At 58.3% G+C, this 27,515-nt stretch overlaps 1 protein-coding gene across 1 annotated transcript in view; it reads right to left on the reverse strand.

Moving 5' to 3' along the window:
* Window positions 1-556: 556 nt before the first annotated feature.
* Window positions 557-27,515, reverse strand: part of LOC308611406 (putative GTP-binding protein 6) — a 110,401-nt gene continuing 83,442 nt past the window's right edge. The window contains exons 14-16 of the mRNA XM_081260202.1: window positions 3,116-3,264; window positions 2,621-2,773; window positions 557-2,196 (exon numbers count right to left, since the gene is read on the reverse strand). Of these exons, the coding sequence (XP_081116328.1) occupies window positions 2,073-2,196; window positions 2,621-2,773; window positions 3,116-3,264 (426 nt within the window). The 3' untranslated portion in view covers window positions 557-2,072. The remainder of the gene's footprint in view (window positions 2,197-2,620; window positions 2,774-3,115; window positions 3,265-27,515) is intronic.

Consider the following 27,515-nt stretch of genomic DNA (forward strand, 5'->3'; position numbering starts at 1 on the left):
CCTCAAGGACCCTGTAGGAATGAGACCCCCAGGGGCTGAGCAGAAGGAAGGGGACAGGCCGTTGGAGCAGCTGTTGTGAGACCCTGGCTGGCTGACTCCCTGGCCTGGTCCTCCCTCGGAGAGGAGACTCTGCTCCCAGGGGCCACCCTGCAGCCCCTCCTCCTGCACCCCGTGCCAGAGGACCGGATGGGGCTGTGGGACCTGGTCCCGCTCCTCACTCGGCCTGCGGGGTCCCTGGAGCCAGCTCCTCTCGGGAGGATCAGGGAGGCTGTCCTGCACACGCAGGCTCAGGGGCTCGCATCCTGACTGTCCTGTGCCCCAAAGTTCCCGGGGCCCCATGCAGGCCCTGTACACACTGCCACAGGCGCCCAGATGGCGGCTGAAAGCACACAGATTAATTGTCCCCGTCCTACAGGCAGTAGTCGCACGTGGTCCCCCCAGGCAGACGCCCAGGACGGGCAGGGCTCATCCTTCTGGAGGCTCCAGGGAGGACTGTTTCGTCCCTTTCCCAGGTCTGGAGCCACCGGATTGCTGGGGTCGGGACCCCTCTCCGCACCTCACAGCAGCATCTCCGCAGAGGCAGTTTCCTCTGAGCCCAGACTCCAGTTCTCTCCTCACACCTGCCCCGACTCTCACTTCTGCCTCCTGCTCACGGGGACCCACAGGGAGGGGGCTTGGTGGGTTCACCTGGGTGCCTCGGGGGCGGGGGGGGTGTCTCTGGAATTAGGACGTGGACGTTGTAGGGGACACGATTCCGCCTGCCACACTGCCCCAGGCGGAAACCCCACAGGATGGCAGTTACAGAAGCAAGCGTGGAGGGCCTGGGAGCACCAAGGACTTAGCTGGAGGCCTGTAGAGCCGCGTGTGCACAACCGAGTCTCAGAAAACAAGGAAAGCTCACATGGACACCCTGCATCCACGCGCCTAGGAGAAGCGCAGACTTTTTTTTTTTTTAATATTTATTTTTGGCTGTGTTGGGTCTTCGTTTCTGTGCAAGGGCTTTCTCCAGCTGCGGCAAGCGGGGGCCACTCTTCATCGCGGTGCACGGGCCTCTCACTGTCGCGGCCTCTCCCGTTGCGGGGCACAGGCTCCAGACGTGCAGGCTCAGCGGCCATGGCTCATGGGCCCAGCCACTCCGCGGCATGTGGGATCCTCCCGGACCGGGGCACGAACCCGTGTCCCCTGCATTGGCAGGCGGACTCTTAACCACTGAGCCACCAGGGAAGCCCCGCAGAGACTTTTTCCAGCTGTGCTGAAAGCCTGGGACAACTCGGAAAACGCCCCTGTAACGCTGAATACAGAGGTAAAGAAAATAATCCTTTCCTGGCGCCCAAAGGGCAAGGGAACGCCCTTCTCATTCGCTTTCCCTTTAGAAAACCTGCAGCGTAGAGTGTCCCGTCTCCCTGAGATGTGCGTGACTCTCTTTAAGCAGAAGGTCCCCCGGCCTGTTTGCATCCCGGGAACGTCTGTCTGGGGGCCCTGGAGCCTCTCTGCAAAGTGAACATCGGGAAGGGGGTCCTGCCTCACCGTGGGGAGTTTGGCCCCAGGATGTGATTCCCTGCTTATCGACAAGATGCCCAAAGTTGTATTTTTTCCTTTGGGTAAAGACAACTAACAGGCGTGTGATGGGTGGTCCGGGCCGCCTGGCCCTGTAAACGGGGAGATTCTTCCTGCTTGCTGGGCTGTCGGGAGACATTTTAATTATACCCCTGACGCTACCGTGGGGAAGGGCGAGGACTGGCAGCCGTGAACGCGTGGACGCAGAGCGGACGGGGAAGCCGGACCTGCCTCCTTCACGGCCAGCGTTCGCAGGGCTTCTGCCGGGCAGCCGGCACGGAAGAATCGGAAAGGCTGGTTCACGAACACACGCAGAACTTTTACTGTCTCGCGGCTCAAGCGCCCTGGACGGGACGTCAGCTCCCAGCCCCACCGGCCCTCCCGCCAGGCTCACGGGGGTGTAGGGCCCGCGCAGCGAGGCCGCTTCTCTCTGAGGCGGGAACGCTGCAGCCCCCCAGACCCCCGTGAGCGCCCCCCTCAGTCCTCGGGGAGCACCCCCATCCTTCGGCGTCCTTTCACCCCGGAAAGAGCTTCCTGAACCTGCCGTAAGCTGAGTCGCTTATGATGACCTTGACGTCAGCCACCCCGGCCTCAGGCCTCACGTCCACCGCCTGCACCGTGGCCTCCTGATGCAGCCAGCTGGGAGGAAGACGCGTTTGGTGGGAACAGGCGGCCCCGACGGAGCCCCGAAGCCCCCAGCGAGGCGTCCTGCTTCTTGGCGGGTGACATCGACCACGGCCCAGGCGTGCGGGTAAGCGGCCGGGCACCTGCTCACAGCCTGAGCAGCCAGACCGGTTACGGGGGATGCGGATGCCCCCGCGTTGCACCCGGGCCCCACCTGGCGCCGTCTTCCCCGCCCCGCGCAGCGACTGGTGCGACCTCCCCGCCCCCCCGCCCCGCGCAGCGACTGGTGCGACCCCTCCCGCTCCCCCCGCAGCGACTGGTGCGACCCCCCCGCTCCCCCCGCAGCGACTGGTGCGACCCCCCCCCGCTCCCCCCGCCCCGCGCAGCGACGGCTGCGACCCCCCCGCCCCCCCCGCCGGGCCAGCCCAACCCGACGCACCTCAGCTGCGGCCCCGCCAGCTCCACTCGCAGCGTGAGGACCCGTCTGCCCGTGGCTCTCAGAACTGCTTCCTCCAGCCTGGCTTTCAGCTCCTCCAGCCCGAGCCCCAGGAGCGCAGACACGGCCACCGCGCCGGGTTCGGCGGGTCTGTACCTGTAGGGGCGGCCGCCCGCTCAGCGAGAGGGGCCGGAGGGAGGTCCCCGCCCACAGGCCCAGCCGTGACGGGCTCGGATTGTGGCGGGCGAGGACGCGGCCCCGCCGGAAGGTGAGAGGAAGGACGTGCGTGGGGCTGGGGTGCGATCCGGGCGCGCGGGGTGGCGGGGTCCAAGCGCGCAGCCCACTCCGCGCGCCGCTGCTCGAGCGGCAGCAGGCGGAGCAGGCAGGGCACGCCTGGGAGCAGCAGCGGGGAGGCGGCCGCCCCGCCGGCGGGAGACCCGCGCGCGCCCTGGTCGCCAGCGCGTGGGGTCCGGCGGTGGGAAGGCGGCAGGCGCTCACCCGGGCACCAGGTCCACCTTGTTGGGCACTTCCACCATGCAGTCCAGCAGCGGGCGCGGCAGCTGCAGGGCCCGCAGGGCCGACAGGACGCTGGCCTTCTGCAGCTCTGTCTCGGGGTGGCTCACGTCTCGCACGTGGACGATCAAATCCTGAGGACCAGAGGGGCCGGGCGGTCAGAGAGCTCGGGTCCCGCGGTGCCTGGACCCGCCCGGGAGAACCTGCCAGGCCCACGATGGGGGCTGCGCACCGCTCTCCGTGGGGGGAGGGTGCGGCTGCCCCACAGAGGCTTGTGCCCCAAGGGGGAGGGTGGGACCTGAGGCCACAGAGCCGCTCTGCCGTGCACGGAGCCCCCCAGTGCCCCTCGTTCCGGGCCAGGATGCTGCTCCAGGTGCATCCGGACTGAGGGGCCGCCTTGTGTCCCCGCCCCGCAGGTGCTGGCCCTACGCCTGCGTGCGGCCAGTTGCCCCCGTCACCAACCCCCCAACCGGCGGGTACTGTGCTCGAGGCTCCGGGCCGCTCCACTTTTCTGTGAAACCAAGCTCACGTTCTAAAAAGGCTTCCACCCCTTTCCACATGTTTTACCGGCAGGTACCTTATGCAAAATTCAGAAGAGACAGAAAAGGAGAAATAGCAACTGAGGGTAATTCTGCCACAGGAAGGATGTGCCCTTTATGATTTGGGAGGCTCGCTTCTGGGTTGTCTCTATCTCTTTTTTTTTATGAACTTAAATTATCTTTTAATCAGTGTTTCAGTTCAGAAGTTCTACATTTTCAGAAACTTTTGAGGACGGTGCTGGCAGCTGCACATGGCCCTCAGGCTCAGCTGTTGTGACCTCGAAGGTGTTGGGGCATCTGTCACACGGAAGGCCCCGCAGCCCCTGTGCCCTGAGTAGATACCAGGGAGCACTGGCTCCGGGGCCCAGTGCAGCCAAAGGGTGCAGAGAACCCCTTCTTCATTAGCATTGAATGTACAGCAATTACAATCGGACGGTCAAAGCACAGCTCGCTGACCGGCATGGATGTGGGGATACAGTCATCGCGAAGTTTTCTATAATGGGACCCTGGCCGCTGTGATGAGGTAACCCTGCCGCGTGATGCTGTGATGAGGGGACCGTGCCCGATGATGCTGTGATGAGGGGACCCAGTCCCGTGATGCTGTGATGAGGGGACACTGTCGATTGGTGTGGTGATGAGGGGAACCTGCCCAGCGATGCTGTTATGAGGGGACAGTGTTCGGTGATGCTGTGATGAGGGGACATTGTCCCTGGGTGTGGTGATGAGGGGAACTGCCCACTGATGGTGTGATCAGGGGACCTTGTCCCGTGACGCTGTGATGAGGGGACCCTTTTCCATGGTGCTGTGATGAGGGGACCCTGTCCCACGATGCTGTGATTAGAGGACACTCTCCATTGGTGAGGTGATGAGGGGATCCTGCCCAGTGATTCTGGGATGAGGGAAACTGTCCCTTGATGCTGTGATGCGGGGACGTTGTCCCGTGATGCTGTGATGAGGGGAACGTGTCCCTTGATGCTGTGGTGAGGGGACCCTGTCCCTTGATGTTGTGTTGAGGGGACCGTGTCCCTTGATGCTGTGAGGAGGGGAACCTGTCTGTTGCTGCTGTGATGACGGGACCCTGTCCCTTGATGTTGTGTTGAGGGGCCCCTGTCCCTTGATTGGGTGATGAGGGTACCCTGTCCGTGATGCTGTGATGAGGGAACCCTGCCCCGTGATGCTGTGATGAGGGGACCCTGTCCCTTGATATGGTGATGAGGGGACACAGTCCCTTGATGTTGTAATGAGGGGACCCTGTTCCGTGATGCTGTGAAGGGGGAACCCTGTCCCTTGATGTTTTGATGAGATGACCCTGTCCGTTCATGTGGTGATGAGGGGAACTGCCCCTTGGTGGTGTAATGAGGTGACCCTGTCCGTGACGCTGTGATGAGGGGACCCTGTCCGGTGATGCTATGATGAAGGGACATTGTCCCTTGGTGTGTTGATGAGAGAACCGTGCTCAGTGATGCTGTGATGAGGGGACCCTATTCCTTGATGTTGTCATGAGGGGACCCTGTCCATTGACGTTTTGATGAGCTGACCTTATCCCTTGATGCTGCGATGAGGAGACCCTGTCTTGTGATACTGTGATGAGGGGACCTGGCAGTGTGATGCTGTGATGATGGGACCCTGTCCTGAGATGCTGTGATGAGGGGACCGTGTCCCTTGATGCTGTGATGAGGGGACCATGTCCCGTGATACTGTGATTAGGGGACATTGTCCCTTGCTGTGTTGATGAGGGCACCCTGCCCAGTAATGCTGTGATGAGGGGACCATGTACCGTGATGCTGTGATGAGGGGACACTGTCCGTTCATGTGGTGATGACGGGACCCTGTTCCTTGGTGCTGTAATGAGGGGACCCTGTCCCGAGATGGGGTGATGAGGGGACCCTGTCCCGTGCTGCTTTTATAAGCGGACATTGTCCAGTGATGCTGTGATGAGTGGACATTGTCCCTTGGTGTGTTGATGAGGGCACCCTGCCCAGTGATGCTGTGATGAGGGGACCCTGTGCCGTGATGCTGTGATGAGGGGACACTGTCCTTTGATGTGGTGATGTGGGGACACTACCCAGTGATGCTGTGATGAGGGGACCCTATCCCTTGATGTTGTCATGACGGGACCCGGTCCCTTGACAGTTTGATGAGGTGACCCTATCCCATGATACTGTGATGAGGGGACCGTGTCCCTTGATGCTGCAGTGAGGGGACCCTGTCGCGTGATGGTGTGATGAGAGGACAATGTCCCTTCATGTGGTGATGAGGAGACCCTGCCCACTGACGTGGTGATGAGGGGACCCTGTCCCGTGATGCTGTGAGGAGAGGATCGTGTCCCTTGATGCTGTGATGAGGGACCCTGTCCCTTGATGTGGTGATGTGCGGACCCTACCCAGTGATGCTGTGATGAGGGGACCCTATCCCTTGATGTTGTCATGAGGGAACCCTGTCTCGTGATACTGTGATGCGGGGACGTGACCCGTGATGCTGTGATTAGGGGACACTCTCCATTGGTGTGGTGATGAGGGGACCCTGCCCCCTGGTGCTGTGATGAGGGGATCGTGTCCCTTGATGTCGTGATGAGGGGACCCTGCCCAGTGATGCTGTGATAAGGGGACCCTGTCCCTTGATGCTGTGATGCAGGGTCCCTGTCACGTGATGTGGCGACGAGGGGACTCTGTCCCTTGATGCTGTGATGAGGGGACACTGTCCCTTGCTGTGGTGATGTGGGGACCCTGCCCAGTGATGCTCTGATGAGGGGACCCTGTCCCGTGATGCTGTGATTAGAGGACACTCTCCATTGGTGTGGTGATGAGGGGATCCTGCCCAGTGATTCTGGGATGAGGGGACCCTGTCCCTTGATGCTGTGATGCGGGGACGCTGTCCCGTGATGCTGGGATGCGGACACATTGTCTCGTGATGCTGTGATGAGAGGACCCTGTCGGTTGCTGCTGTGATGACGGGACCCTACCCTTGATGTTGTGTGGAGGGGCCCCTGTCCCTTGATTTGGTGATGAGGGGACCCTGCCCAGCGATGTTGTGATGAGGGGACCCTGTCCCTTGATGCCGTGATGAGGAGACCGTGTTCCGTGATGCGGGGACCCTGTCCCGTGATGCTGGGATGCGGACACATTGTCTCGTGATGCTGTGATGAGGGGACCCTGTCGGTTGCTGTTGTGATGACGGGAGACTGTCCCTTGATGTTGTGTTGAGGGGCCCCTGTCCCTTAATTTGGTGATGAGGGGACCCTGCCCAGTGATGCTGTGATGAGGGGACCCTGTCCCTTGATGCCGTGATGAGGAGACACTGTTCCGTGATGCTGTGATGCGGGAACCCTGTCACGTGATGTGGTGACGATGGGACCCTGTCCCTTGATGTTCTGATGAGGGGACCCTGTCCCGTGATGCTGTGATGAGTCGACCGTTCCCAGTGATGTTGTGATGACGGGACCCTTTCCCTTGCTGTGGTGATGAGAGGACCCTGCCCAGTGATGCTGTGATGAGGGGACCCTGTCCCTTGATATTGTGAAGAGGGGATGCTTTTCTGTGATGCTCTGATGAGGGGACCCTGTCCCGTGACGCTGTGATTAGGGGACACGCTCCATTGGTGAGGTGATGAGGGGATCCTCTCCAGTGATGCTGTGATGAGGGGACCCTGTCGCGTGATGGTGTGATGAGGGGACAATGTCCCTTCATGTGGTGATGAGGGGCCCCTGCCCACTGACGTGGAGATGAGGGGACCCTGTCCCGTGATGCTCTGAGGTGAGGATCGTGTGCCTTGATGCTGTGATGAGGGACCGTGTCTCTTGATGTTGTAAGGAGGGGACCCTGTTCCATGATTCTGTGATGAGGGAACCCTGTACCGTGATGCTGTGATGAGGGGACACTGACCCTTGATGTGGTGATGTGGGGAGCCTGGCCAGTGATGCTGTGATGAGGGCACCCTGCCCAGTGATGCTGTGATGAGGGGACCATGTACCGTGATGCTGTGATAAGGGGACAGTGTCCCTTGATGTGGTGATGTGGGGACCCTACCCAGTGATGCTGTGATGAGGGAACCCTATCCGTTGATGCTGTCATCAGGGGACCCTGTCGCTTGACATTTTGATGAGTTGACCCTATCCCTTGATGCTGCGATGAGGAGACCCTGTCTCGTGATACTGTGATGAGGGGACCTGACCTGTGATGCTGTGATGAGGGGACCGTGTCCCTTGACGCTGTGGTGAGGGGACCCTGTCGCGTGATGGTGTGATGAGGGGACAATGTCCCTTCATGTGGTGATGAGGGGACCCTGCCCATTGACGTGGTGATGAGGGGACCCTGTCCCGTGATGCTGTGAGGAGAGGATCCTGTCCCTTGATGCTGTGATGAGGGACCCTGTCTCTTGATGTTGTAATGAGGGGACCCTGTCCCGTGATGCTGTGATCAGGGGACCCTGTACCGTGACGCTGTGATGAGGGGACACTGTCCCTTGATGTGGTGATGTGGGGACCCTGCCCAGTGATGCTGTGATGAGGGGACCCTGTCCCGTGATGCTGTGATGTGGACACATTGTCCCGTGATGCTGTGATGAGGGAACCCTGTCCCATGATGTTGAGTTGAGGGGACCGTGTCCCTTGATGCTGTGATGAGGGGACCATATCCCTTGATGTTGTCATGAGGGGACCCTGTCCCTTGACATTTTGATGAGGTGACCCTATCCCTTGATGCTGCGATGAGGAGATCCAGTCTCGTGATACGGTGATGAGGGGACCTGACCCCGTGATGCTGTGATGAGGGGATCGTGTCCCTTGATGTCGTGATGAGGGGACCCTGCCCAGTGATGCTGTGATAAGGGGACCCTGTCCCTTGATGCTGTGATGCAGGGACCCTGTCACGTGATGTGGTGACGAGGGGACCCTGTCCCTTGATGCTCTGATAAGGGGACCCTGTCCCGTGATGCTGTGATGAGGGGACACTGTCCCTTGATGTGGTGATGTGGGGACCCTGCCCAGTGATGCTCTGATGAGGGGACCCTGTCCCGTGATGCTGTGATTAGGGGACACTCTCCATTGGTGTGGTGATGAGGGGATCCTGCCCAGTGATTCTGGGATGAGGGGACCCTGTCCCTTGATGCTGTGATGCGGGGACCCTGTCCCGTGATGCTGGGATGCGGACACATTGTCTCGTGATGCTGTGATGAGGGGACCCTGTCGGTTGCTGCTGTGATGACGGGACCCTACCCTTGATGTTGTGTTGAGGGGCCCGTGTCCCTTGATTTGGTGATGAGGGGACCCTGCCCAGCGATGCTGTGATGAGGGGACCCTGTCCCTTGATGCCGTGATGAGGAGACCCTGTTCCGTGATGCGGGGACCCTGTCCCGTGATGCTGGGATGCGGACACATTGTCTCGTGATGCTGTGATGAGGGGACCCTGTCGGTTGCTGTTGTGATGACGGGAGACTGTCCCTTGATGTTGTGTTGAGGGGCCCCTGTCCCTTAATTTGGTGATGAGGGGACCCAGCCCAGTGATGCTGTGATGAGGGGACCCTGTCCCTTGATGCCGTGATGAGGAGACACTGTTCCGTGATGCTGTGATGCGGGGACCCTGTCACGTGATGTGGTGACGATGGGACCCTGTCCCTTGATGTTCTGATGAGGGGACCCTGTCCCGTGATGCTGTGATAAGTCGACCGTTCCCAGTGATGTTGTGATGAGGGGACCCTTTCCCTTGCTGTGGTGATGAGAGGACCCTGCCCAGTGATGCTGTGATGAGGGGACCCTGTCCCTTGATGTTGTGATGAGGGGATGCTTTTCTGTGATGCTCTGATGAGGGGACCCTGTCCCGTGATGCTGTGATTAGGGGACACGCTCCATTGGTGAGGTGATGAGGGGATCCTGTCCAGTGATGCTGTGATGAGGGGACCCTGTCGCGTGATGGTGTGATGAGGGGACAATGTCCCTTCATGTGGTGATGAGGGGACCCTGCCCACTGACGTGGTGATGAGGGGACCCTGTCCCGTGATGCTCTGAGGAGAGGATCGTGTGCCTTCATGCTGTGATGAGGGACCCTGTCTCTTGATGTTGTAATGAGGGGACCCTGTTCCATGATTCTGTGATGAGGGAACCCTGTACCATGATGCTGTGATGAGGGGACACTGACCCTTGATGTGGTGATGTGGGGACCCTGGCCACTGATGCTGTGATGAGGGCACCCTGTCCCGTGATGCTGTGATTAGGGGACACTCTCCATTGGTGTGGTGATGAGGGGATCCTGCCCAGTGATTCTGGGATGAGGGAAACTGCCCCTTCATGCTGTGATGCGGGGACGTTGTCCCGTGACGCTGTGATGAGTGGACCGTGTCTCGTGATACTGTGATGAGGGGACCTGACCCGCGATGCTGTGATGAGGGGACCGTGACCCTTGATACTGTGCTGAGGGGACCCTGTCGCGTGATGGTGTGATGAGGGGACAATGTCCCTTGATGTGGTGATGTGGGGACCCTGCCCAGTGATGCTGTGATGAGGGGACCCTATCCCGTGATGCTGTGATCAGGGGACCCTGTACCGTGACGCTGTGATGAGGGGACACTGTCCCTTGATGTGCTGATGTGGGGACCCTGTCCAGTGATGCTGTGATGAGGGGACACTGTCCCGGCATGCTGGGATGCGGACACATTGTCCCGTGATGCTGTGATGAGGGGACCCTGACTGTTGCTGCTGTGATGACGGGACCCTGTCCCTTGATGTTGTGTTGAGGGGCCCCTATCCCTTGATTGGGTGATGAGGGGACCCTGTCCCGTGATGCTGTGAGGAGAGGATCCTGTCCCTTGATGCCGTGATGAGGGACCCTGTCTATTGATGTTGTAATAAGGGGACCCTGTTCCATGATTCTGTGATGAGAGAACCCGGTACCGTGATGCTGTGATGAGGGGACACTGTGCCTTGATGTGGTGATGTGGGGACCCTGCTCAGTGATGCTGTGATGAGGGGACCCTGTACTGTGATGCTGTGATGAGGGGACACTGTGCCTTGATGTGGTGATGTGGGGACCCTGCTCAGTGATGCTGTGATGAGGGGACCCTGTACCGTGATGCTGTGATGAGGGGACCTAACCCGTGATGCTGTGATGCGGGGACCCTGTCACGTGATGTGGTGACGATGGGACCCTGTCCCTTGATGCTCTGATGAGGGGACCCTGCCCAGTGATGCTGTGATGAGGGGAACCTGTCCCATGATACTGCGATGAGGGGACCCTGGCCCGTGCTGCTTTTATGAGCGGACCTTGTCCAGTGATGCTGTGATGAGGGGACATTGTCCCTTGGTGTGTTGATGAGGGCACCCTGCCCAGTGATGCTGTGATGAGGGGACCATGTACCGTGATGCTGTGATGAGGGGACACTGTCCCTTGATGTGGTGATGTGGGGACCCTACCCAGTGATGCTGTGATGAGGGGACCCTATCCCTTGATATTGTCATGAGGGGACCCTGTCCCTTGACATTCTGATGAGGTGACCCTATCCCTTGATGCTGCGATGAGGAGACCCTGTTTCGTGATACTGTGATGAGGGGACCTGGGCCCGTGACGCTGTGATGAGGGGACCGTGTCCCTTGATGCTGCGGTGAGGGGACCCTGTCGCGTGATGGTGTGATGAGGGGACAATGTCTCTTCATGTGGTGATGAGGGGACCCTGCCCATTGACGTGCTGATGAGGGGACCCTGTCCCGTGATGCTGTGAGGAGAGGATCCTGTTCCTTGATGCTGTGATGAGGGACCCTGTCTCTTGATGTTGTAATGAGGGGACCCTGTTCCATGATTCTGTGATGAGGGAAACCTGTCCCGTGATGCTGTGATGAGGGGACACTGTCCCTTGACGCGGTGATGTGGGGACCCTGCCCAGTGATGCTGTAATGAGTGGACCCTGTACCGTGATGCTGTGATGAGGGGACACTGCCCCTTGATGGGGTGATGTGGGGACCCTGTCCAGTGCTGCTGTGATGAGGGCACCCTAGGCCTTGATGTTGTCATGAGGGGACCCTGTCCCTTGACAGTTTGATGAGGTGACCCTATCCCTTGATGCTGCGATGAGGAGACCCTGTCTCGTGATACTGTGATGAGGGGACCTGGCCCCGTGGTGCTGTGATGAGGGGATCGTGTCCCTTGATGTCGTGATGAGGGGACCCTGCCCAGTGATGCTGTGATAAGGGGACCCTGTCCCTTGATGCTGTGATGCAGGGACCCTGTCACGTGATGTGGTGACGAGGGGACCCTGTCCCTTGATGCTCTGATGAGGGGACCCTGTCCCATGATGCTGTGATGAGGGGACCCTGTCTGTTGCTGCTGTGATGACGGCACACTGTCCCTTGATGTTGTGTTGAGGGGCCCCTGTCCCTTGATTGGGTGATGAGGGGACCCTGCCCAGGGATGCTGTGATGAGTGGACCCTTTCCAGTGATGCTGAGAGGAACCTGTCCCTTGCTGTGGTGATGAGGGGACCCTGCCCCGTGACGCTGTCATGAGGGGACCCTGTCCCTTGATGGTGCGATGAGGGCATGCTTTTCTGTGATGCTCTGAGGAGGGGACCCTGTCCCGTGATGCTGTGATTAGGGGACACTCTCCATTGGTGAGGTGATGAGGGGATCCTGCCCAATGATTCTGGGATGAGGAAAACTGTCCCTTCATGCTGTGATGCGGGGACGTTGTCCCGTGACGCTGTGATGAGGGGACCGTGTCCCTTGATGCTGTGGTGAGGGGACCCTGTCGCGTGATGGTGTGATGAGGGGACAATGTCCCTTCATGTGGTGATGAGGGGCCCCTGCCCATTGGCGTGGTGATGAGGGGACCCTGTCCCGTGATGCTGTGAGGAGAGGATCCTGTCCCTTGATGCTGTGATGAGGGACCCTGTCTCTTGATGTTGTAATGAGGGGACCCTGTTCCATGATTCTGTGATGAGGGAACCCTGTCCCGTGATGCTGTGATGAGGGAACACTGTCCCTTGATGTGGTGATGTGGGGACCCTGCCCAGTGATGCTGTGATGAGGGGACCCTGTCCCGTGATGCTGTGATCAGGGGACCCTGTACCGTGACTCTGTGATGAGGGGACACTGTCCCTTGATGTGGTGATGTGGGGACCCTGCCCAGTGATGCTGTGATGAGGGGTCCCTGTCCCGTGATGCTGTGATGTGGACACATTGTCCCGTGATGCTGTGATGAGGGAACCCTGTCCCATGATGTTGAGTTGAGGGGACCGTGTCCCGTGATGCTGTGATGAGGGGACCCTAGGCCTTGATGTTGTCATGAGGGGACCCTGTCCCATGACATTTTGATGAGGTGACCCTATCCCTTGATGCTGCGATGAGGAGACCCAGTCTCGTGATACGGTGATGAGGGGACCTGGCCCTGTGATGCTGTGATGAGGGGATCGTGTCCCTTGATGTCGTGATGAGGGGACCCTGCCCAGTGATGCTGTGATGAGGGGACCCTGTCCCATGATACTGCGATGAGAGGACCCTGTGCCTTGATTCTGTGATGAGGGGACCCTGGCCCGTGTTGCTTTTATGAGCGGACCTTGTCCACTGATGCTGTGATGAGGGGACATTGTCCCTTGGTGTGTTGATGAGGGCACCCTGCCCAGTGATCCTGTGATGAGGGGACCATGTACCGTGATGCTGTGATGAGGGCACACTGTCCCTTGATGTGGTGATGTGGGGACCCTACCCAGTGATGCTGTGATGAGGGGACCCTATCCCTTGATGTTGTCATGAGGGGACCCTGTCTCGTGATACTGTGATGCGGGGACGTGACCCGTGATGCTGTGATTAGGGGACACTCTCCATTGGTGTGGTGATGAGGGGACCCTGCCCAGTGATATTGTGATGAGGGGACCCTGTCTCGTGATACTGTGATGAGGGGACCTGACCCATGATGCTGTGATGAGGGGACTCTGTCCCTTGATGCTGTGATGAGGGGATGCTTTTCCGTGATGCTCTGATGAGGGGACCCTGTCCCGTGATGCTGTGATTAGGGGACACTCTCCATTGGTGTGGTGATGAGGGGATCCTGCCCAGTGATTCTGGGATGAGGGAAACTGTCCCTTCATGCTGTGATGCGGGGACGTTGTCCCGTGACGCTGTGATGAGTGGACCGTGTCTCGTGATACTGTGATGAGGGGACCTGACCCGTGATGCTGTGATGAGGGGACCGTGACCCTTGATACTGTGCTGAGGGGACCCTGTCGCGTGATGGTGTGATGAGGGGACAATGCCCCTTGATGTGGTGATGTGGGGACCCTGCCCAGTGATGCTGTGATGAGGGGACCCTGTCCCGTGATGCTGTGATCAGGGGACCCTGTACCGTGACGCTGTGATGAGGGGACACTGTCCCTTGATGTGCTGATGTGGGGACCCTGTCCAGTGATGCTGTGATGAGGGGACACTGTCCCGGCATGCTGGGATGCGGACACATTGTCCCGTGATGCTGTGATGAGGGGACCCTGACTGTTGCTGCTGTGATGACGGGACCCTGTCCCTTGATGTTGTGTTGAGGGGCCCCTATCCCTTGATTGGGTGATGAGGGGACCCTGTCCCGTGATGCTGTGAGGAGAGGATCCTGTCCCTTGATGCCGTGATGAGGGACCCTGTCTATTGATGTTGTAATAAGGGGACCCTGTTCCATGATTCTGTGATGAGAGAACCCTGTACCGTGATGCTGTGATGAGGGGACACTGTGCCTTGATGTGGTGATGTGGGGACCCTGCTCAGTGATGCTGTGATGAGGGGACCCTGTACCGTGATGCTGTGATGAGGGGACACTGTGCCTTGATGTGGTGATGTGGGGACCCTGCTCAGTGATGCTGTGATGAGGGGACCCTGTACCGTGATGCTGTGATGAGGGGACCTAACCCGTGATGCTGTGATGCGGGGACCCTGTCACGTGATGTGGTGACGATGGGACCCTGTCCCTTGATGCTCTGATGAGGGGACCCTGCCCAGTGATGCTGTGATGAGGGGAACCTGTCCCATGATACTGCGATGAGGGGACCCTGGCCCGTGCTGCTTTTATGAGCGGACCTTGTCCAGTGATGCTGTGATGAGGGGACATTGTCCCTTGGTGTGTTGATGAGGGCACCCTGCCCAGTGATGCTGTGATGAGGGGACCATGTACCGTGATGCTGTGATGAGGGGACACTGTCCCTTGATGTGGTGATGTGGGGACCCTACCCAGTGATGCTGTGATGAGGGGACCCTATCCCTTGATATTGTCATGAGGGGACCCTGTCCCTTGACATTCTGATGAGGTGACCCTATCCCTTGATGCTGCGATGAGGAGACCCTGTCTCGTGATACTGTGATGAGGGGACCTGGGCCCGTGACGCTGTGATGAGGGGACCGTGTCCCTTGATGCTGCGGTGAGGGGACCCTGTCGCGTGATGGTGTGATGAGGGGACAATGTCTCTTCATGTGGTGATGAGGGGACCCTGCCCATTGACGTGCTGATGAGGGGACCCTGTCCCGTGATGCTGTGAGGAGAGGATCCTGTTCCTTGATGCTGTGATGAGGGACCCTGTCTCTTGATGTTGTAATGAGGGGACCCTGTTCCATGATTCTGTGATGAGGGAAACCTGTCCCGTGATGCTGTGATGAGGGGACACTGTCCCTTGATGCGGTGATGTGGGGACCCTGCCCAGTGATGCTGTAATGAGTGGACCCTGTACCGTGATGCTGTGATGAGGGGACACTGCCCCTTGATGGGGTGATGTGGGGACCCTGTCCAGTGCTGCTGTGATGAGGGGAACCTAGGCCTTGATGTTGTCATGAGGGGACCCTGTCCCATGATGCTGTGATGAGGGGACCCTGTCTGTTGCTGCTGTGATGACGGCACACTGTCCCTTGATGTTGTGTTGAGGGGCCCCTGTTCCTTGATTGGGTGATGAGGGGACCCTGCCCAGTGATGCTGTGATGAGTGGACCCTTTCCAGTGATGCTGAGAGGAACCTGTCCCTTGCTGTGGTGATGAGGGGACCCTGCCCCGTGACGCTGTCATGAGGGGACCCTGTCCCTTGATGGTGCGATGAGGGCATGCTTTTCTGTGATGCTCTGAGGAGGGGACCCTGTCCCGTGATGCTGTGATTAGGGGACACTCTCCATTGGTGAGGTGATGAGGGGATCCTGCCCAATGATTCTGGGATGAGGAAAACTGTCCCTTCATGGTGTGATGCGGGGACGTTGTCCCGTGACGCTGTGATGAGGGGACCGTGTCCCTTGATGCTGTGGTGAGGGGACCCTGTCGCGTGATGGTGTGATGAGGGGACAATGTCCCTTCATGTGGTGATGAGGGGCCCCTGCCCATTGGCGTGGTGATGAGGGGACCCTGTCCCGTGATGCTGTGAGGAGAGGATCCTGTCCCTTGATGTTGTAATGAGGGGACCCTGTTCCATGATTCTGTGATGAGGGAACCCTGTCCCGTGATGCTGTGATGAGGGAACACTGTCCCTTGATGTGGTGATGTGGGGACCCTGCCCAGTGATGCTGTGATGAGGGGACCCTGTCCCGTGATGCTGTGATCAGGGGACCCTGTACCGTGACGCTGTGATGAGGGGACACTGTCCCTTGATGTGGTGATGTGGGGACCCTGCCCAGTGATGCTGTGATGAGGGGACCCTGTCCCGTGATGCTGTGATGTGGACACATTGTCCCGTGATGCTGTGATGAGGGAACCCTGTCCCATGATGTTGAGTTGAGGGGACCGTGTCCCTTGATGCTGTGATGAGGGGACCCTAGGCCTTGATGTTGTCATGAGGGGACCCTGTCCCTTGACATTTTGATGAGGTGACCCTATCCCTTGATGCTGCGATGAGGAGACCCAGTCTCGTGATACGGTGATGAGGGGACCTGGCCCTGTGATGCTGTGATGAGGGGATCGTGTCCCTTGATGTCGTGATGAGGGGACCCTGCCCAGTGATGCTGTGATGAGGGGACCCTGTCCCATGATACTGCGATGAGAGGACCCTGTGCCTTGATTCTGTGATGAGGGGACCCTGGCCCGTGTTGCTTTTATGAGCGGACCTTGTCCAGTGATGCTGTGATGAGGGGACATTGTCCCTTGGTGTGTTGATGAGGGCACCCTGCCCAGTGATGCTGTGATGAGGGGACCATGTACCGTGATGCTGTGATGAGGGGACACTGTCCCTTGATGTGGTGATGTGGGGACCCTACCCAGTGATGCTGTGATGAGGGGACCCTATCCCTTGATGTTGTCATGAGGGGACCCTGTCTCGTGATACTGTGATGCGGGGACGTGACCCGTGATGCTGTGATTAGGGGACACTCTCCATTGGTGTGGTGATGAGGGGACCCTGCCCAGTGATATTGTGATGAGGGGACCCTGTCTCGTGATACTGTGATGAGGGGACCTGACCCATGATGCTGTGATGAGGGGATGCTTTTCCGTGATGCTCTGATGAGGGGACCCTGTCCCGTGATGCTGTGATTAGGGGACACTCTCCATTGGTGTGGTGATGAGGGGATCCTGCCCAGTGATTCTGGGATGAGGGAAACTGTCCCTTCATGCTGTGATGCGGGGACGTTGTCCCGTGACGCTGTGATGAGTGGACCGTGTCTCGTGATACTGTGATGAGGGGACCTGACCCGTGATGCTGTGATGAGGGGACCGTGACCCTTGATACTGTGCTGAGGGGACCCTGTCGCGTGATGGTGTGATGAGGGGACAATGCCCCTTGATGTGGTGATGTGGGGACCCTGCCCAGTGATGCTGTGATGAGGGGACCCTGTCCCGTGATGCTGTGATCAGGGGACCCTGTACCGTGACGCTGTGATGAGGGGACACTGTCCCTTGATGTGCTGATGTGGGGACCCTGTCCAGTGATGCTGTGATGAGGGGACACTGTCCCGGCATGCTGGGATGCGGACACATTGTCCCGTGATGCTGTGATGAGGGGACCCTGACTGTTGCTGCTGTGATGACGGGACCCTGTCCCTTGATGTTGTGTTGAGGGGCCCCTATCCCTTGATTGGGTGATGAGGGGACCCTGTCCCGTGATGCTGTGAGGAGAGGATCCTGTCCCTTGATGCCGTGATGAGGGACCCTGTCTATTGATGTTGTAATAAGGGGACCCTGTTCCATGATTCTGTGATGAGAGAACCCTGTACCGTGATGCTGTGATGAGGGGACACTGTGCCTTGATGTGGTGATGTGGGGACCCTGCTCAGTGATGCTGTGATGAGGGGACCCTGTACCGTGATGCTGTGATGAGGGGACACTGTGCCTTGATGTGGTGATGTGGGGACCCTGTCACGTGATGTGGTGACGATGGGACCCTGTCCCTTGATGCTCTGATGAGGGGACCCTGCCCAGTGATGCTGTGATGAGGGGAACCTGTCCCATGATACTGCGATGAGGGGACCCTGGCCCGTGCTGCTTTTATGAGCGGACCTTGTCCAGTGATGCTGTGATGAGGGGACATTGCCCCTTGGTGTGTTGATGAGGGCACCCTGCCCAGTGATGCTGTGATGAGGGGACCATGTACCGTGATGCTGTGATGAGGGGACACTGTCCCTTGATGTGGTGATGTGGGGACCCTACCCAGTGATGCTGTGATGAGGGGACCCTATCCCTTGATATTGTCATGAGGGGACCCTGTCCCTTGACATTCTGATGAGGTGACCCTATCCCTTGATGCTGCGATGAGGAGACCCTGTCTCGTGATACTGTGATGAGGGGACCTGGGCCCGTGACGCTGTGATGAGGGGACCGTGTCCCTTGATGCTGCGGTGAGGGGACCCTGTCGCGTGATGGTGTGATGAGGGGACAATGTCTCTTCATGTGGTGATGAGGGGACCCTGCCCATTGACGTGCTGATGAGGGGACCCTGTCCCGTGATACTGTGAGGAGAGGATCCTGTTCCTTGATGCTGTGATGAGGGACCCTGTCTCTTGATGTTGTAATGAGGGGACCCTGTTCCATGATTCTGTGATGAGGGAAACCTGTCCCGTGATGCTGTGATGAGGGGACACTGTCCCTTGATGCGGTGAGGTGGGGACCCTGCCCAGTGATGCTGTAATGAGTGGACCCTGTACCGTGATGCTGTGATGAGGGGACACTGCCCCTTGATGGGGTGATGTGGGGACCCTGTCCAGTGCTGCTGTGATGAGGGGACCCTAGGCCTTGATGTTGTCATGAGGGGACCCTGTCCCTTGACAGTTTGATGAGGTGATCCTATCCCTTGATGCTGCGATGAGGAGACCCTGTCTCGTGATACTGTGATGAGGGGACCTGGCCCCGTGGTGCTGTGATGAGGGGATCGTGTCCCTTGATGTCGTGATGAGGGGACCCTGCCCAGTGATGCTGTGATAAGGGGACCCTGTCCCTTGATGCTGTGATGCAGGGACCCTGTCACGTGATGTGGTGACGAGGGGACCCTGTCCCATGATGCTGTGATGAGGGGACCCTGTCTGTTGCTGCTGTGATGACGGCACACTGTCCCTTGATGTTGTGTTGAGGGGCCCCTGTCCCTTGATTGGGTGATGAGGGGACCCTGCCCAGGGATGCTGTGATGAGTGGACCCTTTCCAGTGATGCTGAGAGGAACCTGTCCCTTGCTGTGGTGATGAGGGGACCCTGCCCCGTGACGCTGTCATGAGGGGACCCTGTCCCTTGATGGTGCGATGAGGGCATGCTTTTCTGTGATGCTCTGAGGAGGGGACCCTGTCCCGTGATGCTCTGATTAGGGGACACTCTCCATTGGTGAGGTGATGAGGGGATCCTGCCCAATGATTCTGGGATGAGGAAAACTGTCCCTTCATGCTGTGATGCGGGGACGTTGTCCCGTGACGCTGTGATGAGGGGACCGTGTCCCTTGATGCTGTGGTGAGGGGACCCTGTCGCGTGATGGTGTGATGAGGGGACAATGTCCCTTCATGTGGTGATGAGGGGACCCTGCCCATTGACGGGGTGATGAGGGGACCCTGTCCCGTGATGCTGTGAGGAGAGGATCCTGTCCCTTGATGCTGTGATGAGGGACCCTGTCTCTTGATGTTGTAATGAGGGGATCCTGTTTCATGATTCTGTGATGAGGGAACCCTGACCCGTGATGCTGTGATGAGGGGACACTGTCCCTTGATGTGGTGATGTGGGGCCCCTGCCCACTGATGCTGTGATGAGGGGACCCTGTCCTGCGATGCTGTGATGTGGACACATTGTATCGTGATGCTGTGATGAGGGAACCCTGTCCCATGATGTTGAGGGGACCGTGTGCCTTGATGCTGTGATGAGGGGACTCTAGGCCTTGATGTTGTCATGAGGGGACCCTGTCCCTTGACATTTTGATGAGGTGACCCTATCCCTTGATGCTGCGATGAGGAGACCCTGTCTCGTGATACGGTGATGAGGGAACCTGGCCCCGTGATGCTGTGATGAGGGGATCGTGTCCCTTGATGTCGTGATGAGGGGACCCTGCCCAGTGATGCTGTGATGAGGAGACCATGTACCGTGATGCTGTGATGAGGGGACACTGTCCCTTGATGTGGTGATGTGGGGACCCTACCCAGTGATGCTGTGATGAGGGGACCCTATCCCTTGATATTGTCATAAGGGGACCCTGTCCCTTGACATTCTGATGAGGTGACCCTATCCCTTGATGCTGCGATGAGGAGACCCTGTCTCGTGATACTGTGATGAGGGGACCTGGGCCCGTGACGCTGTGATGAGGGGACCGTGTCCCTTGATGCTGCGGTGAGGGGACCCTGTCACGTGATGGTGTGATGAGGGGACAATGTCTCTTCATGTGGTGATGAGGGGACCCTGCCCATTGACGTGCTGATGAGGGGACCCTGTCCCGTGATGCTGTGAGGAGAGGATCCTGTTCCTTGATGCTGTGATGAGGGACCCTGTCTCTTGATGTTGTAATCAGGGGACCCTGTTCCATGATTCTGTGATGAGGAAAACCTGTCCCGTGATGCTGTGATGAGGGGACACTGTCCCTTGATGTGGTGATGTGGGGACCCTGCCCAGTGATGCTGTAATGAGTGGACCCTGTACCGTGATGCTGTGATGAGGGGACACTGTGCCTTGATGTGGTGATGTGGGGACCCTGCTCAGTGATGCTGTGATGAGGGGACCCTGTACTGTGATGCTGTGATGAGGGGACCTAACCCGTGATGCTGTGATGCGGGGACCCTGTCACGTGATGTGGTGACGATGGGACCCTGTCCCTTGATGCTCTGATGAGGGGACCCTGCCCAGTGATGCTGTGATGAGGGGAACCTGTCCCATGATACTGCGATGAGGGGACCCTGGCCCGTGCTGCTTTTATGAGCGGACCTTGTCCAGTGATGCTGTGATGAGGGGACATTGTCCCTTGGTGTGTTGATGAGGGCACCCTGCCCAGTGATGCTGTGATGAGGGGACCATGTACCGTGATGCTGTGATGAGGGGACACTGTCCCTTGATGTGGTGATGTGGGGACCCTACCCAGTGATGCTGTGATGAGGGGACCCTATCCCTTGATATTGTCATGAGGGGACCCTGTCCCTTGACATTCTGATGAGGTGACCCTATCCCTTGATGCTGCGATGAGGAGACCATGTCTCGTGATACTGTGATGAGGGGACCTGGGCCCGTGACGCTGTGATGAGGGGACCGTGTCCCTTGATGCTGCGGTGAGGGGACCCTGTCGCGTGATGGTGTGATGAGGGGACAATGTCTCTTCATGTGGTGATGAGGGGACCCTGCCCATTGACGTGCTGATGAGGGGACCCTGTCCCGTGATGCTGTGAGGAGAGGATCCTGTCCCTTGATGCTGGGATGAGGGACCCTGTCTCTTGATGTTGTAATGAGGGGACCCTGTTCCATGATTCTGTGATGAGGGAACCCTGTCCCGTGATGCTGTGATGAGGGAACACTGTCCCTTGATGTGATGTGGGGACCCTGCCCAGTGATGCTGTGATGAGGGGACCCTGTCCCGTGATGCTGTGATCAGGGGACCCTGTACCGTGACGCTGTGATGAGGGGACACTGTCCCTTGATGTGGTGATGTGGGGACCCTGCCCAGTGATGCTGTGATGAGGGGACCCTGTCCCGTGATGCTGTGATGTGGACACATTGTCCCGTGATACTGTGATGAGGGAACCCTGTCCCATGATGTTGAGTTGAGGGGACCGTGTCCCTTGATGCTGTGATGAGGGGACCCTAGGCCTTGATGTTGTCATGAGGGGACCCTGTCCCTTGACATTTTGATGAGGTGACCCTATCCCTTGATGCTGCGATGAGGAGACCCAGTCTCGTGATACGGTGATGAGGGGACCTGGCCCTGTGATGCTGTGATGAGGGGATCGTGTCCCTTGATGTCGTGATGAGGGGACCCTGCCCAGTGATGCTGTGATGAGGGGACCCTGTCCCATGATACTGCGATGAGAGGACCCTGTGCCTTGATTCTGTGATGAGGGGACCCTGGCCCGTGTTGCTTTTATGAGCGGACCTTGTCCACTGATGCTGTGATGAGGGGACATTGTCCCTTGGTGTGTTGATGAGGGCACCCTGCCCAGTGATCCTGTGATGAGGGGACCATGTACCGTGATGCTGTGATGAGGGGACACTGTCCCTTGATGTGGTGATGTGGGGACCCTACCCAGTGATGCTGTGATGAGGGGACCCTATCCCTTGATGTTGTCATGAGGGGACCCTGTCTCGTGATACTGTGATGCGGGGACGTGACCCGTGATGCTGTGATTAGGGGACACTCTCCATTGGTGTGGTGATGAGGGGACCCTGCCCAGTGATATTGTGATGAGGGGACCCTGTCTCGTGATACTGTGATGAGGGGACCTGACCCATGATGCTGTGATGAGGGGACTCTGTCCCTTGATGCTGTGATGAGGGGATGCTTTTCCGTGATGCTCTGATGAGGGGACCCTGTCCCGTGATGCTGTGATTAGGGGACACTCTCCATTGGTGTGGTGATGAGGGGATCCTGCCCAGTGATTCTGGGATGAGGGAAACTGTCCCTTCATGCTGTGATGCGGGGACGTTGTCCCGTGACGCTGTGATGAGTGGACCGTGTCTCGTGATACTGTGATGAGGGGACCTGACCCGTGATGCTGTGATGAGGGGACCGTGACCCTTGATACTGTGCTGAGGGGACCCTGTCGCGTGATGGTGTGATGAGGGGACAATGCCCCTTGATGTGGTGATGTGGGGACCCTGCCCAGTGATGCTGTGATGAGGGGACCCTGTCCCGTGATGCTGTGATCAGGGGACCCTGTACCGTGACGCTGTGATGAGGGGACACTGTCCCTTGATGTGCTGATGTGGGGACCCTGTCCAGTGATGCTGTGATGAGGGGACACTGTCCCGGCATGCTGGGATGCGGACACATTGTCCCGTGATGCTGTGATGAGGGGACCCTGACTGTTGCTGCTGTGATGACGGGACCCTGTCCCTTGATGTTGTGTTGAGGGGCCCCTATCCCTTGATTGGGTGATGAGGGGACCCTGTCCCGTGATGCTGTGAGGAGAGGATCCTGTCCCTTGATGCCGTGATGAGGGACCCTGTCTATTGATGTTGTAATAAGGGGACCCTGTTCCATGATTCTGTGATGAGAGAACCCTGTACCGTGATGCTGTGATGAGGGGACACTGTGCCTTGATGTGGTGATGTGGGGACCCTGCTCAGTGATGCTGTGATGAGGGGACCCTGTACCGTGATGCTGTGATGAGGGGACACTGTGCCTTGATGTGGTGATGTGGGGACCCTGTCACGTGATGTGGTGACGATGGGACCCTGTCCCTTGATGCTCTGATGAGGGGACCCTGCCCAGTGATGCTGTGATGAGGGGAACCTGTCCCATGATACTGCGATGAGGGGACCCTGGCCCGTGCTGCTTTTATGAGCGGACCTTGTCCAGTGATGCTGTGATGAGGGGACATTGTCCCTTGGTGTGTTGATGAGGGCACCCTGCCCAGTGATGCTGTGATGAGGGGACCATGTACCGTGATGCTGTGATGAGGGGACACTGTCCCTTGATGTGGTGATGTGGGGACCCTACCCAGTGATGCTGTGATGAGGGGACCCTATCCCTTGATATTGTCATGAGGGGACCCTGTCCCTTGACATTCTGATGAGGTGACCCTATCCCTTGATGCTGCGATGAGGAGACCCTGTCTCGTGATACTGTGATGAGGGGACCTGGGCCCGTGACGCTGTGATGAGGGGACCGTGTCCCTTGATGCTGCGGTGAGGGGACCCTGTCGCGTGATGGTGTGATGAGGGGACAATGTCTCTTCATGTGGTGATGAGGGGACCCTGCCCATTGACGTGCTGATGAGGGGACCCTGTCCCGTGATACTGTGAGGAGAGGATCCTGTTCCTTGATGCTGTGATGAGGGACCCTGTCTCTTGATGTTGTAATGAGGGGACCCTGTTCCATGATTCTGTGATGAGGGAAACCTGTCCCGTGATGCTGTGATGAGGGGACACTGTCCCTTGATGCGGTGAGGTGGGGACCCTGCCCAGTGATGCTGTAATGAGTGGACCCTGTACCGTGATGCTGTGATGAGGGGACACTGCCCCTTGATGGGGTGATGTGGGGACCCTGTCCAGTGCTGCTGTGATGAGGGGACCCTAGGCCTTGATGTTGTCATGAGGGGACCCTGTCCCTTGACAGTTTGATGAGGTGATCCTATCCCTTGATGCTGCGATGAGGAGACCCTGTCTCGTGATACTGTGATGAGGGGACCTGGCCCCGTGGTGCTGTGATGAGGGGATCGTGTCCCTTGATGTCGTGATGAGGGGACCCTGCCCAGTGATGCTGTGATAAGGGGACCCTGTCCCTTGATGCTGTGATGCAGGGACCCTGTCACGTGATGTGGTGACGAGGGGACCCTGTCCCTTGATGCTCTGATGAGGGGACCCTGTCCCATGATGCTGTGATGAGGGGACCCTGTCTGTTGCTGCTGTGATGACGGCACACTGTCCCTTGATGTTGTGTTGAGGGGCCCCTGTCCCTTGATTGGGTGATGAGGGGACCCTGCCCAGGGATGCTGTGATGAGTGGACCCTTTCCAGTGATGCTGAGAGGAACCTGTCCCTTGCTGTGGTGATGAGGGGACCCTGCCCCGTGACGCTGTCATGAGGGGACCCTGTCCCTTGATGGTGCGATGAGGGCATGCTTTTCTGTGATGCTCTGAGGAGGGGACCCTGTCCCGTGATGCTCTGATTAGGGGACACTCTCCATTGGTGAGGTGATGAGGGGATCCTGCCCAATGATTCTGGGATGAGGAAAACTGTCCCTTCATGCTGTGATGCGGGGACGTTGTCCCGTGACGCTGTGATGAGGGGACCGTGTCCCTTGATGCTGTGGTGAGGGGACCCTGTCGCGTGATGGTGTGATGAGGGGACAATGTCCCTTCATGTGGTGATGAGGGGACCCTGCCCATTGACGGGGTGATGAGGGGACCCTGTCCCGTGATGCTGTGAGGAGAGGATCCTGTCCCTTGATGCTGTGATGAGGGACCCTGTCTCTTGATGTTGTAATGAGGGGATCCTGTTTCATGATTCTGTGATGAGGGAACCCTGACCCGTGATGCTGTGATGAGGGGACACTGTCCCTTGATGTGGTGATGTGCGGCCCCTGCCCACTGATGCTGTGATGAGGGGACCCTGTCCTGCGATGCTGTGATGTGGACACATTGTATCGTGATGCTGTGATGAGGGAACCCTGTCCCATGATGTTGAGGGGACCGTGTGCCTTGATGCTGTGATGAGGGGACTCTAGGCCTTGATGTTGTCATGAGGGGACCCTGTCCCTTGACATTTTGATGAGGTGACCCTATCCCTTGATGCTGCGATGAGGAGACCCTGTCTCGTGATACGGTGATGAGGGAACCTGGCCCCGTGATGCTGTGATGAGGGGATCGTGTCCCTTGATGTCGTGATGAGGGGACCCTGCCCAGTGATGCTGTGATGAGGAGACCATGTACCGTGATGCTGTGATGAGGGGACACTGTCCCTTGATGTGGTGATGTGGGGACCCTACCCAGTGATGCTGTGATGAGGGGACCCTATCCCTTGATATTGTCATAAGGGGACCCTGTCCCTTGACATTCTGATGAGGTGACCCTATCCCTTGATGCTGCGATGAGGAGACCCTGTCTCGTGATACTGTGATGAGGGGACCTGGGCCCGTGACGCTGTGATGAGGGGACCGTGTCCCTTGATGCTGCGGTGAGGGGACCCTGTCACGTGATGGTGTGATGAGGGGACAATGTCTCTTCATGTGGTGATGAGGGGACCCTGCCCATTGACGTGCTGATGAGGGGACCCTGTCCCGTGATGCTGTGAGGAGAGGATCCTGTTCCTTGATGCTGTGATGAGGGACCCTGTCTCTTGATGTTGTAATCAGGGGACCCTGTTCCATGATTCTGTGATGAGGAAAACCTGTCCCGTGATGCTGTGATGAGGGGACACTGTCCCTTGATGTGGTGATGTGGGGACCCTGCCCAGTGATGCTGTAATGAGTGGACCCTGTACCGTGATGCTGTGATGAGGGGACACTGTGCCTTGATGTGGTGATGTGGGGACCCTGCTCAGTGATGCTGTGATGAGGGGACCCTGTACTGTGATGCTGTGATGAGGGGACCTAACCCGTGATGCTGTGATGCGGGGACCCTGTCACGTGATGTGGTGACGATGGGACCCTGTCCCTTGATGCTCTGATGAGGGGACCCTGCCCAGTGATGCTGTGATGAGGGGAACCTGTCCCATGATACTGCGATGAGGGGACCCTGGCCCGTGCTGCTTTTATGAGCGGACCTTGTCCAGTGATGCTGTGATGAGGGGACATTGTCCCTTGGTGTGTTGATGAGGGCACCCTGCCCAGTGATGCTGTGATGAGGGGACCATGTACCGTGATGCTGTGATGAGGGGACACTGTCCCTTGATGTGGTGATGTGGGGACCCTACCCAGTGATGCTGTGATGAGGGGACCCTATCCCTTGATATTGTCATGAGGGGACCCTGTCCCTTGACATTCTGATGAGGTGACCCTATCCCTTGATGCTGCGATGAGGAGACCATGTCTCGTGATACTGTGATGAGGGGACCTGGGCCCGTGACGCTGTGATGAGGGGACCGTGTCCCTTGATGCTGCGGTGAGGGGACCCTGTCGCGTGATGGTGTGATGAGGGGACAATGTCTCTTCATGTGGTGATGAGGGGACCCTGCCCATTGACGTGCTGATGAGGGGACCCTGTCCCGTGATGCTGTGAGGAGAGGATCCTGTCCCTTGATGCTGGGATGAGGGACCCTGTCTCTTGATGTTGTAATGAGGGGACCCTGTTCCATGATTCTGTGATGAGGGAACCCTGTCCCGTGATGCTGTGATGAGGGAACACTGTCCCTTGATGTGATGTGGGGACCCTGCCCAGTGATGCTGTGATGAGGGGACCCTGTCCCGTGATGCTGTGATCAGGGGACCCTGTACCGTGACGCTGTGATGAGGGGACACTGTCCCTTGATGTGGTGATGTGGGGACCCTGCCCAGTGATGCTGTGATGAGGGGACCCTGTCCCGTGATGCTGTGATGTGGACACATTGTCCCGTGATACTGTGATGAGGGAACCCTGTCCCATGATGTTGAGTTGAGGGGACCGTGTCCCTTGATGCTGTGATGAGGGGACCCTAGGCCTTGATGTTGTCATGAGGGGACCCTGTCCCTTGACATTTTGATGAGGTGACCCTATCCCTTGATGCTGCGATGAGGAGACCCAGTCTCGTGATACGGTGATGAGGGGACCTGGCCCTGTGATGCTGTGATGAGGGGATCGTGTCCCTTGATGTCGTGATGAGGGGACCCTGCCCAGTGATGCTG

Source organism: Mesoplodon bidens, assembly GCF_964165515.1.
Source record: "Mesoplodon bidens genome assembly, contig: HAP1_SCAFFOLD_696, whole genome shotgun sequence".
NCBI classification, from domain to species: Eukaryota; Metazoa; Chordata; class Mammalia; order Artiodactyla; family Ziphiidae; genus Mesoplodon; species Mesoplodon bidens.